The sequence below is a fragment of the Armigeres subalbatus genome, chromosome 1, assembly GCF_024139115.2.
Source record: "Armigeres subalbatus isolate Guangzhou_Male chromosome 1, GZ_Asu_2, whole genome shotgun sequence".
Taxonomy (NCBI): domain Eukaryota; kingdom Metazoa; phylum Arthropoda; class Insecta; order Diptera; family Culicidae; genus Armigeres; species Armigeres subalbatus.
In genome coordinates, this window is record NC_085139.1 from 182,784,310 (window position 1) to 182,800,831 (window position 16,522).

The 16,522-nt window shown below is 43.1% G+C and overlaps 1 protein-coding gene across 1 annotated transcript; it reads right to left on the minus strand.

The window, feature by feature from the left end:
• Window positions 1-3,033: 3,033 nt before the first annotated feature.
• LOC134208967 (uncharacterized) lies at window positions 3,034-4,860 on the minus strand. The gene is made up of 2 exons (XM_062684944.1): window positions 3,709-4,860; window positions 3,034-3,480 (listed from the first exon to the last, which is right to left on the minus strand). The coding sequence occupies exons 1-2, from the start codon at window positions 4,793-4,795 to the stop codon at window positions 3,080-3,082; spliced, it is 1,488 nt and encodes a 495-aa protein (XP_062540928.1). The 5' UTR covers window positions 4,796-4,860; the 3' UTR covers window positions 3,034-3,079.
• Window positions 4,861-16,522: the final 11,662 nt, after the last annotated feature.

Consider the following 16,522-nt stretch of genomic DNA (forward strand, 5'->3'; position numbering starts at 1 on the left):
TACCAGTCGTGCAGAGGGAAGCAGGCGCGAAGTCGACCCTGCCCACCTTCCGAGGACATAGGGCGTGGTAAGGCCACCTGGAAACCCGACAATGCGCTGGCACGACACCATGATGTTCTTCTAAAAAAGCGAGTCACGATGTTCGATGCTGCAAGGACACGCAGCTAACCTCGAGGGTGCGTTATGCACTGGCCCCCCTTTGAAGCATTACTTTCTGGTTGTACCGAAGGGACGATGGGCTTGGCGGCAATGGAAACGGTTTAGCTGGTCGGGGATGCAGTCCTGCCTCCCTCATTGGAGGTGGCCCCTAACCCAGCACTTCCTGGTCAACCCAGGATGTCTGTTGAGCAGATTCCCCCTCCATTGTTTAGGAAGAAAAAAAAAACACTACCTTCATGCCTTTTCTTTCGACGTTCAACACGGAGAACAAGTTGAAACGCAGCGATGGTGCGTAGAGTACATTGTTTACAGTGCAAGGGATACACTCACCGTTAACAACCGAGATTAACTGCACCGTCCCACTATGACGAGCCACAATTGACTCTCCATCTTTAGCCACCGCAATTTCAACAGGCGTCTCTAGTGGCTTCAACTCCACAAAAAGATCATCATCTTTGACCAAATGGTCAGAACATCCTGAGTCCGCAAACCACTGTACACGCCGTCGTTCGAAAATTTCACTTCCATCAGTCAAAGCAATAAACGACACAGGTCTATCGTTCGCCAGATTCGCACTCGATCGCTAAACTTACTTCGTTTGCTTCCTTTGTCTCCCTGCTGATTCCGTGGGCAGTCGGAAAGGTTGTGCCCTTCTTCTTTTTCTTCTGTTGATTCCTCGAACCGGAAAAAGCCGCACCATCCGATTTTTGAGTAACCAACTCGACGCTTGTTCCTAGCTGCTTCATCTCCTCGTCCAACAGGCGGCACTTAACAAATTCCAAGAACAAGTTCTCCTCCGGCATTGTTTCGAGTGCTGTCGAGACGGCGGAATAAGCCAGCCCTATCGTGAATAGAAGCTGACAAACAACATCTAAATCATCAAGTACAGCTCCTGTTTCACGAATATTCTCTCACAAGGCGATCGAATTTCAAGAAATGGTTCTTCATTGCGCCGGATTCGAAACGCAATGCCATCATTTGACGTTTTAAATGCGTCCGGCTGGTGATGCTCAAAGCATCCCAAATCTCCTTGGACGTACCTTTCTCCTGAATATACTCAAATTGCGAATCGTGGACACGGGACACCAACAAGAATTTACATTTCCTGTCCTTCTCTAATATGGCTTCACGTTTGGTCTTCTTGTCTCTCTTGACATCCGCAGAATCGCCCGCTTGCTCAACCAGCTCAGAACATTCGTTCGACGCATTCTAGAAGCTCTTTTTCTTCCAGCAGCACCCGCATCCGAAACTTCCACGCGTAAAGTTTGTGCCATCAAACAAGGGCAACAGAAACCGTTCGTGTTTTTCATCATCCACCATCTCGGCACTTTTCCACTACCAATACGCGACGCGCAACAACTGGGACCCGTAACCTAAAGTATTATTATGGTCGGGACAACGGACACGACAGTAAAACCCGGAACATTTACGGAGCAAAAAACAAAACGTGTTCTTTATTTACTGTTGAGTGTTCAGAAAAAGTTGACAGCTCAAGTTGAAAGTTCGATACGTTTGACCGTTACAGAGTTCATAGTCGTAGTCGAGAAATATACTATCGGTGGGGGCACAAAGCAGGGTTTGCAGACTTAACATTTTACTCAAACCCCACACCAGTGATGATCTATGGCGCGCTTATGCCCTCATGCGCGCACCTTCACCGACCTCTGCTTATATCCAAGCTTAGCTCAAGCCCGACCCAAAGTTTTGAAACTACGTCAACGATCAACGGAAGCAGACAGATTTGCCATCAACAATGTCGGCCGAACATTTGCAAAGGTGGCAGAACTGTACACTCGCCTGAAACGTGAAGCAACAAGAGTTGGACTGGTTTTTTTTTTTTAATCTTTATTTAGGTGTTTTTTTAATTCTAGATTAAGTTCAACACCGGGAAAGTTGGACTGGTGGTGAATGCATCGAAGACAAATGACATGCTAGTGGGCGGAACCGAGCGCGACAGGGCCCGCCTGGGAAGCAATGTTGCGATAAACGGGGATACCTTCGGGGTGGTCGAGGAATTCGTCTACCTTGGATCCTTGCTAACGGCTGATAACAATGTTAGTCGTGAAATACGAAGGCGCATCATCGGTGGAAGTCGGGCCTACTACGAGCTCCATAAGAAACTGCGGTCAAAAAAGATTCACCACCGTATCAAATGTGTCATGTACTGCCGTAATCTAGAAAAGTGACGTAACAGCCATTTTACAACATGCATGTTTTCCATTTTTCTGTTAAAGTGCTCTATGAGTAGTACTCGTTAACACCATTTTTGGAAAATGGCGTATACGTCACTTTTTCAGATTACGGCAGTGTACAAGACGCTGATAAGACCAGTAGTCCCCTACGGACATGAAACATGGACAATGCTCCAGGAGCACTTGCAAGCGGAGTATTCGAGAGACGGGTGCTTAGGATCTTTGGCGTTGTTCAAGAAGACGGTGTGTGGCGGCGAAGGATGAAGCACGAGCTCGCCCAGCTCTACGGCGAAACCAGTATCCAGAAGGTAGCTAAAGCCGGAAGGGTATGATGAGCAGGGCATGTTGCAAGAATGCCGGACAGCAACCCTGCAAAGATGGAGTTCGCTTCCGATCCGCCAGGTACGAGACGGCGTGGAGCACAGCGAGCAAGGTGGGCAGACCAGGTGCAAAACGACTTGGCGAGTGTGGGGCGCATTCGAGGATGGCGTCAAACTGTTGATTCAGTGTTATCTGTTTATATGTAAGCAAAATAAATGAATATATAGTCTTTCGGTAAATTTACTGTACAAGAAAGTCAAAACTAATAGACAGTGATTCAAATGAACCAACAAAGTTTTAAAGCATGAAATAACGAAGGATTTGTTCGGATGAATGAATTAAGATTTATTTACTATTCTCTACAAATCGATATATGTACATAAATGTATTATTAGGCTCCCATTAAACTATACTTGCAAAACATTTCCATCTTCTATATCAAATACATGGAATTGTAGATGATCATATGATGGCTCGTTTGAAACTGTTTCAGGTATCTCTTCATAGATATTATGAATTTGCGATACGCTTTCAGAACGGATTTGCAGCGGTTGTTCGTAATAGAATGAATCTGTTCGGGTTGTTATCGTTTCTCGTACGTTCGGTAGTATATTTTTCTCCTTTGGTAATCTTTGGTAGAATGGTTTGAACCGATTGCGCTTGTATCTGTTGTATATCATGAAAATCACATGAGATAGGAGTATTCCGAATGCGACAGTTGCAACAAGCACTTTACGTTTCGATGGAATGGAAAGTGGTTCAACGATGGTTTCAGTCGGGTACGGTTGAATGAGACCCAATGGTCGGGCTGAGACAGTGGAAGACAAGATTGGTTCTGTAGTTGCTGGTCTGAAATAGCATGGAAGCCCGTACACTGCCATTTGGTCATGCTTTACTTGGTACTTGAAGGTATAGAAATAATTTGGTTTTTGTTTTATAATTTGAAGTAACCACAGGCAATCAAATGGGTTTCCATTGACATAGATGGAAATTGATGCTGAATTCAGTATCAACGATAACGTGGATAATTGATTACCTGATAAAATCAAATTCTCAAGATGTTCAAATTCAATAAAAGTATCTTCATTTAAATAACTTATTCTGTTGAAACTAAGATCAATAACGCTGACGTTTTCACATTTATATACATTCGAGGCCAATAAAGTGGTGAACTTGTTTCTTGCTAGACACAAAGTTTTCAATGAAGGGAGGTTGCAGATCTCGAAGCAAGTTTCGTCGATATGGTTCTGCGTAAAGTCTAGTAATTCAATGTAACGAAGGTTACAAACTGACAACTTATCAATATTTGATCGCATAAAAATTATTTCTTGAATTCGTAGTTGATCGCTTTCATTAAGATATATTTGTGAGTCTTTCATGCTATATATTTCTGTTGCGTTGAAGGATATCAAATTCATTGGAAAATTTAGAAACATTGTTGATACATCGGAAATTAATGTATTATTCATTGTTAAATATTCCAACCTATTCAATTTGATCAGCTCTAAATTCAAGCTACTACAATTAACTAGTGACAATTCCCGCAAGTTTTCGAATAAATCTCGGATATGCGCATTAATGTTCTCCGTCTGCATATTTTTCATTTTTAACACTTCCACTTTTTGCATACTATCAAAGCTTCTCATTGTTGTTATCTGCTTGAAGTGGACGTTTTCAAGAATTATCTCTTTCAAATTAACGAATTTCCTGAAAATGCTTCCGTTCCATTTTTCTACACAAAAGTTTTTCAACTTCAACTTGTCAACTAATCCTGGGAATTGTAAATATCGTAGACCCAGCTCGTTACCCCTAGCCCTGCAACCATTCAAACTGAAACTGCGTACATTTGCGAATACCTTCAATGTATGATGATTAAATATTGGATTCTTCGTGCAATCAATTTTTAGTGGAAGTTCACTATCTACGATTCCATAATTCACAATAGCTTCGATGCTGCAGTCACTCGTGTTTCTTAAACAAGAACAGTTGGTATTCCACGCATTCTCCTCAGTGGGAAGTTGTTTGTCACTTTCCAATTCAAATTCCCTACTCAGCATTGGCATTGACATTGAAATCAATAGATAGAATAATCCAATAGTCGTTTCCGCTATAGTTCGAACCATTTCGCGATGCCAAGGTATGGATACTGAAACACAGCGAATTTTCGATCGACCGACGGTGAATAAACATTTTGGAATCTATGTCTGGCCTGCCGTGGTTTACTCACGCACGCGCAGGCACGTACTTGCAGTACTGTTCCAAACGTAGATCATTGTCCAGTTTTTGAAAACGTACAGATCGTATTTATGATCGGGAAGGGGTGGCGTTGTATATACTTGCATGAACATACCTTGGTACTATTTAAAATACACATATTTATATGTTTTCAGGAATATCGTGTGGAACTTTGATTAGATAATTATAAAAATTAGTAAAGGACCGTAGTCATACGCCAAACACCTTTCCCAATACTTACCATGATCCATTATTAATTTTGCTCCCCATTGGCAGCACAGATTGTGTTGCATCTGTTCCGATCTAACTCTTCAAAATATTGCAAAAGTGATATCTATGATACTGTCGCTGCAAATCCATATCAATATGCGACAGTTACTTGCACGAACGTCCAGGCTGCGTGATGTTTTAGAAAAAATACACGTGGAACCAATCACTTGAAGTGATCGATGTTCACTTTTGCGAAACTCTTCGCATGCACACCGACGTCCGTTTTCAACAAACGCTTGCAGCTAGTAAAAAGCGAGTACAGGGGTTAGACAAAAAGGTTGAGATAGGTAAAAATAAGTCGAAATTCAAATCAGCATAACTATGCGTATAATAATCCGATTTTGATAAAACCAGGACCATCAGAAGCGGACACTCTTCTAGTATACTGTCCTCCAGCAAAACCTGAGATTGGTCCTTGGCCACCGGAAATGTTCCGGGTTTTCCGAGGGTATGTTCAAGATGCATTTTTTCCACTGCTTGTAATTTTATGTGACGTTAACTTTCATCATGTTTTATACTTTCTCCGAAAACTAGAACTAATATGCCGGCCAGTTACCGCTAGGTAGAAATCCGAGTTTTTCGATTATAATCATGAAAATGTATTTTGTGGAAGAAAGAGAGAGATAGTCATAAATGACGCTATTTTCGTTTCAAATATTGACTTCGTAGACTTCTTTACGTAGTAAATTCAACATTCATACATATAACCTAGTGTATTTTAACTACTAGGTCATAATGATATTAGTAGAGCTGTCTTGATCAACTTCACCCCAAACCAGATTACTCAAAAAATGTGTGATAATTTAATTTATTTTAATAAATGCGAATGCATTTCAGAAAACTAAAGTTGTTGATTATTGCAACGTATAGCAGTACATGTTTTGAAAATATTTGTTTCGATTTAAAATGTAAACACACATTGTTATTGCATGTTTTGTCTTAAAAATGATCATCTTCCCCCCAGTTGACGGTATCTGACTTCATGGCTTTGCGAGACGATGATTACAGAAACATTTCCAGAATGATAGTGTCCACTGCCACCCTTATAGCAGGTTCCATGGGCCTTCCAGGAGGTGCCGGTTTAGGCACCATCTGGAACCATGCATATCCTTCCTTCCTTCCTTATTGGCATTACATCCCCACACTGGGACAGAGCCGCCTCGCAGCTTAGTGTTCATTAAGCACTTCCACAGTTATTAACTGCGAGGTTTCTAAGCCAAGTTACCATTTTTGCATTCGTATATCATGAGGCTAACACGATGATACTTTTATGCCCAGGGAAGTCGGGACAATTTCCAATCCGAAAACTGCCTAGACAAGCACTGAATCAGAACCCAGCCACCCTCAGCATGGTCTTGCTTTGTAGCCGCGCGTCTTACCGCACGGCTAAGGAGGGCCCCTCTGATCCCCTGAACCATGCATATATGGGTGTCAAAATTCATGTTTTCCCAAGACGATGAATATAGGATCTTTATTAGAGATATATTTTGAGGACTGTAAGACTCTTTGGCCAATTTGTAACAGGTTCCGGAAGTTCTGCGAAAGTGACATTTGTTCAGGGTGTATGGCCAATCCCGTATCGTTTTCACGAAAATGGCCATATCTCTGCGTATACCTAACGGATTTTAGATCTGCAGCCAGCATTGGTCAGCATATTAGTTCTAGTTTCTGGGGAAAGCATTAAACATGATGGCAGTAAACGTCATAAAAAATGACAAGCAGCAGAAAAAATGCATTTTTAACATACCCTTGGAAAACCCGGAACAGCACCGGTGGCCAAGAGCCAATCAGAGGTTTCGCATAGGGGCAGTATACTAGAAGAGTTTCCGCGTCCGATGGTCCCAGTTTGATCAAAATCGGATCATTCTACGCAAAGTTATGCTGATTTGAATTTCGACAAATTTTTGCCTATCTCAACCTTTTTGTCTAACCCCTGTAAGTACCCACTGCTGAAGCATTCGCATGACCTCTAAGGACTTATATGGACTTGTTTGATCACTATAGGTTCATGCTTCAGGCACATAAAATTTTAATTTATTCAGAGCAACTTAACCACAATCCGCCAGATGTATTGGAGGCCTTAAGAAAGTTTTTGTTACATTATTTGCACAAATCTCATACAAATGAAATATATTGAATAGTTCTGTTCATTATTATTATTATTTATTCAGACTAAGGCCGAAGTGGCCTGTGCGGTATATAAGAGTCTTCTCCATTCGGCTCGGTCCATGGCTACACGTCGCCATCCACGCAGTCTACGGAGGGTCCGCAAGTCATCTTCCACCTGATCGATCCACCTTGCCCGCTGCGCACCTCTCCTTCTTGTGCCCGTCGGATCGTTGTTGAGAGCCATTTTCACCGGGTTACTGTTCGACATTCTGGTCACGTGCCCGGCCCACCGCAGTCGTCCGATTTTCGCGGTGTGAACGATGGATGGTTCTCCCAACAGCTGATGCAACTCGTGGTTCATTCGCTTCCTCCACGTACCGTCCGCCATCTGCACCCCACCATAGATGGTACGCAGCACTTTCCTTTCGAAAACTCCAAGTACGCGTTGGTCCTCCACGAGCATCGTCCAGGTCTCGTGTCCGTAGAGGACTACTGGTCTAATGAGCGTTTTGTAGATTGTCAGTTTGGTACGGCGGCGAACTTTATTCGATCGGAGCGTCTTGCGGAGTCCAAAGTACGTACGATTTCCAGCCACTATGCGTCTCCGAATTTCTCTGCTGGTGTCATTTTCGGCAGTCACCAGTGAGCCCAAGTACACAAATTCTTCTACCACCTCGATTTCGTCACCACCGATGCAAACTCGAGGTGGGTGGCTCACATTGTCATCTCTTGAACCTCTTCCTATCATGTACTTCGTCTTCGACGTGTTGATGACTAGTCCGATCCGCTTAGCTTTCCTCTTCAGTCTGATGTAGGCTTCCTCCATCTTCTCAAAGTTACGTGTCATAATATATATGTCGTCGGCGAAGCCAAATAGCTGGACGGACTTATTGAAAATTGTACCACTCGTGTTAATCCCTGCTCTTCGTATTACCCCTTCCATGCGATGTTGAATAGCAGACACGAAAGACCATCACCTTGCCGTAACCCTCTGCGGGTTTCGAAGGGACTCGAGAATGCCCCTGAGACTCGAACTACGCACATCACCCGATCCATCGTCGCTTTGATCAACCGTGTCAGTTTATCCGGAAAACCGTGTTCGTGCATTAGCTGCCATAGCTGGTCCCGATCGATTGTATCGTATGCGGCTTTGAAGTCGATGAATAGATGATGTGTGGGCACGTTGTATTCGCAGCATTTCTGCAGTACTTGGCGAATGGCGAACACCTGGTTCGTGGTGGAGCGTTCGCCCATAAAACCCGCCTGGTACTGCTCCACGAACTCGCTTGCAGTTGGTGCCAGTCGACGGCATAAAATTTGGGAGAGTACCTTGTAGGCGGCGTTCAGCAATGTGATTGCGCGGTAGTTGCTACAATCCAGCTTATCGCCCTTTTTGTAGATGGGACACACGACACCTTCCATCCACTCCTGCGGCAAAACTCCCTCCTCCCAAATCTTGGTAATGACCCAGTGAAGCGCTCTAGCCAGTGCCTCACCACCGTGTTTAAATAGCTCTCCTGATAGTTGGTCAACCCCAGGGGCTTTGTTGTTCTTCAGCCGGCCAATCTCCTCCTGGATTTCCTGGAAATTCGGAGCCGGTAAGATTTTATCCTGCGCGCGTTCGTTCCCGTTATCACAGATATTGATGTTAGGACTAACCACTATCTCTTAGATGGAAGCAATACACCTTCCAATAGTCGAAATCTGTCCTGGCCACGTCCTTGCGAATGCTAAGGAAGGGGAAGGATGGTTAGTTGGTCACCTACTTAAGAAGGATGCAGAGAACTCTACGACCTTTCATAGGTGCCACGGGAGGATTTGGGATTGTGTGGAAGGTTATGACAGTAGGAATCGTTTTGGTAGAACGTGAAACACAGAAAGAACTACGATAGAAATACAAAGTAGGAAAGGGACGAGCCTGGAATTGAACCCACGACCTCCTGCTCACACTTAATTTAATTTAACGGGCTCGGTAAATGAATTACCGATTTCTCAACAGCTGAGCTCTCGGCAGTCTGCTCAGTAAAAAGTTCAACCATTTACCGAGTTCTCGGTTCACAGCCTCAATGATGAAATGTCAAAAAATACTGAGCTGGTCTGTAACAGCTACTGAGCACTCGGTAAAAAATTATTGGTGAATTTGTAAAAAAAATACGGACTTCGGTAATGAATATTGCTGAGCAAAACTGTAATTTGGTATTCGTTTTGTTTATTGATAATGAAAATAAGAGAAACAAATTTTTGTTGATATTAAGTTTATTAATTTAAACAAACGACCCGGTGGAGATTGTTCTTGAAGGCAGCCTCACACCCTGCGAAAGTTCTCCGTAGTATTTTGATCCCCGTATATATTTCATTGGGCAGCTCTTTTGAATCCCCAGGAGTGAAGCTACCGTAATTGAAATCTGACGGAGGATAGAGGTGGATCCATTCTTCGGAAGATGATTTTTGGACAATCCGTACACTGCGTGGTCGGCGGCGTGCAGCTTTGAACCTAGAAGAATATTGGTTTCCCCGGCAAAACCTGACGGATACATCCAAATTTCTGAAATTCAATTTTTTTTTTATTCTTCCTGCAGGCCATGGCTGGCAAGTGAACCGCTTCTACTTACCGAAAATATCAATTTCAAACATATTATTTTATTGCGACGACAAAAAAACACGAGCACAAGCTACCCTAGTTCAGAACTACCAAAGGAAAATATATACGCAATATGGCGGCACATCGAGCGTCATGTGAAATTAGTCTGAACTGAACTCGGTAAAAGTATTATTGTTGGCTCAGCAAAATGTATTTTTTTCACTGAGTTCCCGGTATTTTTTTCAGACAACTTCAATCCCATTTGCTGAACAGGGCAGCTCGGTTATCTATTTTACCGATGCCCTATAAATGTTATACCATTGCCGAGAGGTCGGTATAATTTATTACAAAACTCAGTATATTTTTCAAATTTTACTGACCTCTCGGTTCAAATTCATGTTTACCGGGAAAACTCGGTAAAAAATATTACCGAGCTGAAGTTCTCGATTTAAGTGTGCACACATATATATAAACAATTAGTAGCAGGTAAGAACGTGTTCATGGAAGCGAAATCAGGAACTAATTAACCGGGACGCGGCACTTGGATTTTTTTCGCGTTGCGCTTGAAGTCTCCATCGGTGTGTAGAGTTCTAGGTATACAGTTGAAAAAACACTATACAACGCTGTCAGTTGTCATGTTTTTAGCATATTTTTCTTACCGTGCACGACTAACAGCATTGATGTTTTTGTTTTTACGAGATCTGTCAAAGTAGAAGCTGAAGTATTTTCCATATTATTTTTGCCTTTCTCGTACAACAAAGTTGTTTCTCTTTTGCTTTGAATGTCGTAAAAGTGATTTTAATTCTATTAGTTATTAACTGATATTGTTCTTTGCAATTTGTAATTTATTGTCATAACGGAAGCCTACCAGGTTATAGCCTACAGGATAACCTCTTCACGTGGTCCATAATCTTCGTGTCAGTACGCGACTGTCCTTGCTTCAGAATGACGGTAAGCCCTCGGAAGTTTTGCCATTTCGTCCGGGATTCCGGCAACGGCTACGTCGGAGATCTCTGACAGTTCTAGGATTAGATTTCATAGTTCCGTTGGTGACACCTGCAAGGCATAACATTTGGTTTAAATTTACTTTTATTTACAGTGGTCAGCACTGAGGAACCGGGACGAAGAAGGTGAAAAAATGACGATTCGCTTGATTCTATTGTCAACGGCTTGGAAGTTCATGAGGGCATCGAAATAGATAACGAGGCGTTTGGGATCGTATCAAACGAGATGGCAGCTTATGCCGGCACTGCAACCGTCGGACCCTGCAGTGAATATAACAAATCCGGCCCACGCAGAAGAAGTAGCTCCGACGATGTAAGCGAAGGAAGAACAAGATACGGAGAAACAAGTGTCCGATGATGAGCCCAAATTGGCACCAATCGAAAACGATATCAATAATTTAGAACCGGAAGAAACAGCACCAGCAGAAATGAAAGGGAGTGGTGAAGACGACTCTGGGACAACAGACGGTGCTACAGTTCCTATTGAAAAACATTTCTTTTCAACCGAAGTACAGCCTAATTCCGACGATACTACTTCTCTTGATGCCCCTGCTGAAGAGCCTTCACCCACTGCAGTCGATTCTGTTGTAGATAACGACAAAGGAAGCTGGACGAACCTCTACCAACAGAACAGCTACTACTGAAAATGAACCAATTCAGGAATCTCTTGATACCGACAAACCTCCATCGTCGGCTGAAGTTCTCCAAAAAAAAAACTGAAATCGATTCAGCTGATGACAAAGAGCCGAAGCTAAGATGCCTAAACATTCACACAAAGAACTACCAGATACCGATATTGTGCCTCCGCAACCACTACCAGAGGAATTAGCTAAGGAGGATACGACAATTGAGTAGGTTCAAGCCGTAGTTGGGGCTACAACCGAAGAGCTCGTAGAATCTGATGTGGTGTCAGTTTTCCTTCAATGGAATTGTTCCAATCTTGTGAACCTGAATCTGCCAGCGAAAGCGGATGATCCTTCCGCTTCGAGTGCAGTTTCCGTTTTAGCACTGTGTCGTCGGCTGTCGAGGATAATACAACACCTGTATTGGATAATTTCTTAGAAAAGAATTAAACGATTGTTGGATCACAACCCGCTATTGAAGCAATCGAACCCAAATCAACTGAACCCTCCGAAGCAAATGAAGTTAATGAACAAGTTGTCAAAAGCATTAACCTTGAAGTTCATTCATTGCCGGTGGAAGCACCGGATCAACCTTCTTCCGCTCAAGTGATCTCTCGGTGAAATGGAAACCATTCCTTCTGCCATATTGTCGAAAACTTTTCGACGGATTCTGATGAGGATCCCTTCGAGATTTCGAATCCTTTCAGGACTCCAACGGAATTCTTTTGAGAATCCTTTCGGGATTCCGATGGGAACCTTTTCGAGATTCCGACGGAATTCTTTGAGAATCCTTTCGAATTCCGATGGGAATACTTTCAGGATTCCGACTGGAATTCTTTCAGGGGTTTCGAAGGAATTCTTCAGAATTCCGACGGGAACCTTTGTGGCTCCTACGGGAATCCTTTTGAGAAAACTAGGGATTCCAACGGAATCCTATTGAGAACACTTTCGATTCCGACAGAAATCCTTCCGGATTCCGACAGAAATCTTTTCGGGATTCTGACGGAATTCTTTCGGCATTACAACGGGAATTCTTTCGATTCCGATGGGAATCCTTCGAGATTACGACGGAATTCTTTGAGAGTCCTTTCGATTCCGACGGGAATATTTTCAAAATTCCGACGGGAATATTTTCGAGATGCCAACAGGAATCCTTTCGGGATTCCGACGGTAATCTTTCCGGGATATCAATGAGAATCCTTCCGGCATTCCGACGGGAATCCTTCCGGGATTTCGACGGGAATGCTTTCGGGATTCCGACGGGAATACTTTCGGGATTCCGACGGAAATATTTCGGGATTCCGATGGGAATCCCTTCGAGATTCCGAAGGGGAATTCTTTTGAGAATCCTTTCGGGATTCCGACGGGAATCCTTCCGGGATTCCGACGGGAATGCTTTCGGGATTCCGACGGGAATACTTTCAGGATTCCGACGGAAATATTTAGGGATTCCGATGGGAATCCCTTCGAGATTACGAAGGGAATTCTTTCGGGACTCCGAGGGGAATTCTTTTGAGAATCCTTTCGGGATTCCGATGGGAATCTTTTCGAGATTCCGACGGGAATTCTTTTGAGAATCCTTTCGGAATTCCAACGGGAATACTTTTAGGATTCCGACGGGAATCCTTTCGAGAACACTAGGGATTACAACGGGAATCCTATTGAGAACACTTTCGGGATTCCGACGGAAATCCTTCCGGGATTCCGACGGAAATCCTTCCGGGATTCCGACAGAAATCCTTCCGGGATTCCGACAGAGAGATTCTGCAGGGAATTCTTCCAAAACTCTGCAGGATATCTTTCCGGGATTCTGCATGGAATCGTTCCGGGATTCTGCAGGAAATCCTTCCGAGATTATGCAGGGTATCTTTCCAGGATTCTGCAGGGCATCTTTCCGGATTCTGCAGTGAATCCTTCAGGAAATCTTCCGGGATTCTGCATTGAATCCTTCTGAGATTCGGCAGGTAATCCTTACGAGATTTTGCAGCCCATCCTTCCGAGATTCTGCAGGGAATCTTTCTGCGATTTTGCGGAGAATCCTTCCGAGATTCTGTAGGGAATCCTTTCGAGATTCAGTAGGAAATCCTTTCATGATTCTGAAATGAATCCTTCTGGAATTATCCTGCTGGGAACTCTTCCGGGATTCCTTACTTGATTCTGCAGGGAATTCTTCCGAGATTTTGCAGCCTATCCTGCCTGGATTATCCTTCCGAGATCCTGCTGCAAATCCTTCCGAAATTCTGCAGGAAATCCTTCCGAGATTCTGCAGGGAATCCTTCCGGGTTTCTGCAGGAAATCCTTCCAAGATTTTGCAGCCTACCCTTCCAAGATTCTGCAGAAATCCTTCCAGGATTTCGAAGAATTTTATAAGGGTTCCCTTCTTCCGTAATCTCAGTAGTATTTTCTTTGGCATCCCGGAAGGATCAACCTTCGGCATCAACGGAAGAATTTCCTTAGGAATCCCCGAAAGTTTCTCTGCAAAATCCTGGAATCCCTGTAAAATCCTGCTAGGACTTTCTTCAGAATCCCGGAAGGAGCCATGCGGAATCCATAAAGAACTTTCAGTTCGAAATCCCCAAAGAATTCCCCGCGGTATCCTGGAAGGATTCTTGGCGGTATATAGGAAACATTCCTTGTAGAATCCCGGAAAGATTCTCTGTGGAGGAACCCTTTGTTATCCTGGAAGGTTTTTTTCGGAATCGCCCAAGAATCTTTTTCGGAATTATAGGACTATTCCCGGGATCCCGAAAAAATACCCCTTAGTATTCCGGAAGAAATACCTTTAGAATCCCGACAGGGTTGCCTTCGGAATCCCGGATGGATTCCCTATGGAAGCGATCTTTGCGGAATATCGGAAGGATTCCTTCCGAATGAATTCGCTTCAAAGTTCTGTAAGGATTTTCTTCGAATCCCGGAAGCTATCCCTTCATAATATCGAAAGGGTTTTCTTCTGAATACCGGAAGTATTTTTTCGGAATCTCGGATGAATTCTCTTTGGAATCCCGGAAGGAATTTCTCAGGAATCCTGGAAAGATTTTTCGGAATCGGAAGCATTCTCTTCGTTTCCGGTATCCTGGAAGGATTCCCTGAAGAAATACTTTCAGAATCCTGATCGGATTCGTTGGTGGAATCTCGGAGATGTCGTGAGAAATCCTGAATGATTTCCTCGATTCCGGAAGGATTCTTTGCGAAACCCCGGAAGGTTCCTTGTGTAATCCCGTATGAATTCCACGCGGAGTCTCGGAAGGATTTCCTACTGTATTCTGAAAAGATTTACTTCGGGATCTTGGAGGGATTCGCTGCGATATTGGAAGAAATATCTGCGGAATATCGGAAGGATTCTCTTCGGAATGTTGCAATGGTTCCTATTCCTATTCCTTGTGAAATCCCGGAATCTCTTCGAAATAACAAAATCCCGTAAGGATACCCCTTGGTATCCCGGAAGGCTTCATTTCGGAATCCCGGAGGGAAGATAAGGCTTAATTCTGAATCCCTGTATGCTTTGCTTTGGAATCTCAAAGGGATTCACTACATAATTTGAGAGAGATTTCTATCGGAATACCTGTATAGGATTTCCATTAAGAATAACCGAAGTATTTCATTCGAATGTAACCATATATGAACCAGATTCCCTCAGAACACATTCCTATGGACTTGTTTTGCAAAATCATGAAGTTCGATAAGACGCAAGACAGGTTTCGGAATTGATCAAAAGTGGTCACTTCCCAGGGAACCAACGTTCCAGGGCATCGTGGAATGTGACCAGATGAGCCAAATACCCTCAGAACACATTTCTATGAAATTTAGTTTTACGTGGAAATATTGGTAAAAATAGTGCTGTCCAATGAGCAGTTGAAGTAGCTTGAAGTTATTCCATCTCTCTCATGTCCGTTTGTTGACAAAAAAGAACGAGCAGGACGGGAACAAATTCAAGCTACTCATTGGACAGCATTAATGCAAAACTAGCTTCGATTTTAGTGAAAAAGAGCGTAATGAAAGAGTCTCTCATTTGGACATACGACGTTTTAAAAAATCATGCTAGAATTATTCTAATCTAATTAAGCATGGTCAAACATTTCACTGTGAATATTTTAAATTGCCTTAACACATTCTTTTATGACATATAAGAAGTGTACTTGACCGTCGTCTGTCACCACCCGCATAATTACAAACTGTACATGGATATTTTCCCGTGCGGTCGACAACAGTATCCTTTACTGTTGACAACTGTAAATGAACAATCTCATATAAAGTTTTAACAGTTTGTGGTACGGTTATTTGACAAATAACAATATGTTGAATGGGTTGTTAAGTTATGTCACCATAAAAAATCGTCTGTTTTCGCGTGCAAATTTTTAGCTCAACAGTATGATAAAATGTTAACATATAATGCAGGAAATAAAGAACATTTTAGAGACAGCATGTTATATGTTGACATTTAGTGATGTTGTCGAGCAGTTATGGTTGAATCGATCGAAACGTATACGATAACCGCAACGTAAACTGTGAAGCTATATCTTACATCGTAATAATGATTCTGACCATATAACATGTTGTTTTTTATTATGCGGGCATTGGTTAACGAGTCCGTGGGAAGTTATCAAGCTTCGTTGACGGCCGATCGACAACGGACCAGATCTTTACTGTACGGCAAATCCTTCAAAAATGCCGTGAATACCAGGTTCCAACGCACCATCTGTTCGTTGATTTCAAGGCGGCATACGACAGTATGCGTAGCGTAGAGCTATGGAAAATTATGGATGAGAACAGCTTTCCTGGGAAGCTTACCAGACTGATCAAAGCAACGGTGGATGGTGTGCAAAACTGTGCGAAGATTTCGGGCGAACACTCCATCAGTTCGTTCGAATCGCGCCGGGGACTAAGACAAGGTGATGGACTTTCGTGCCTGTTGTTCAACATTGCGCTAGAAGGTGTCATGCGGAGAGCCGGGTGTAACAGCCGGGGTACGATTTTCAACAGATCCAGTCAATTTATTTGTTTCGCGGATGACATGGACATTGTCGGCCG

What these genes read in the sequence shown, in the direction of transcription:
- LOC134208967 (XM_062684944.1), bottom strand. Translation starts at nt 4,795, where the DNA reads ATGGTTCGAACTATAGCGGAAACGACTATTGGATTATTCTATCTATTG. An exon ending in TGAGAATTTGATTTTATCAG is followed by an intron (nt 3,481 to 3,708) that starts GTAATCAATTAT and finishes CCACTGTCTCAG; the next exon opens with CCCGACCATTGGGTCTCATT.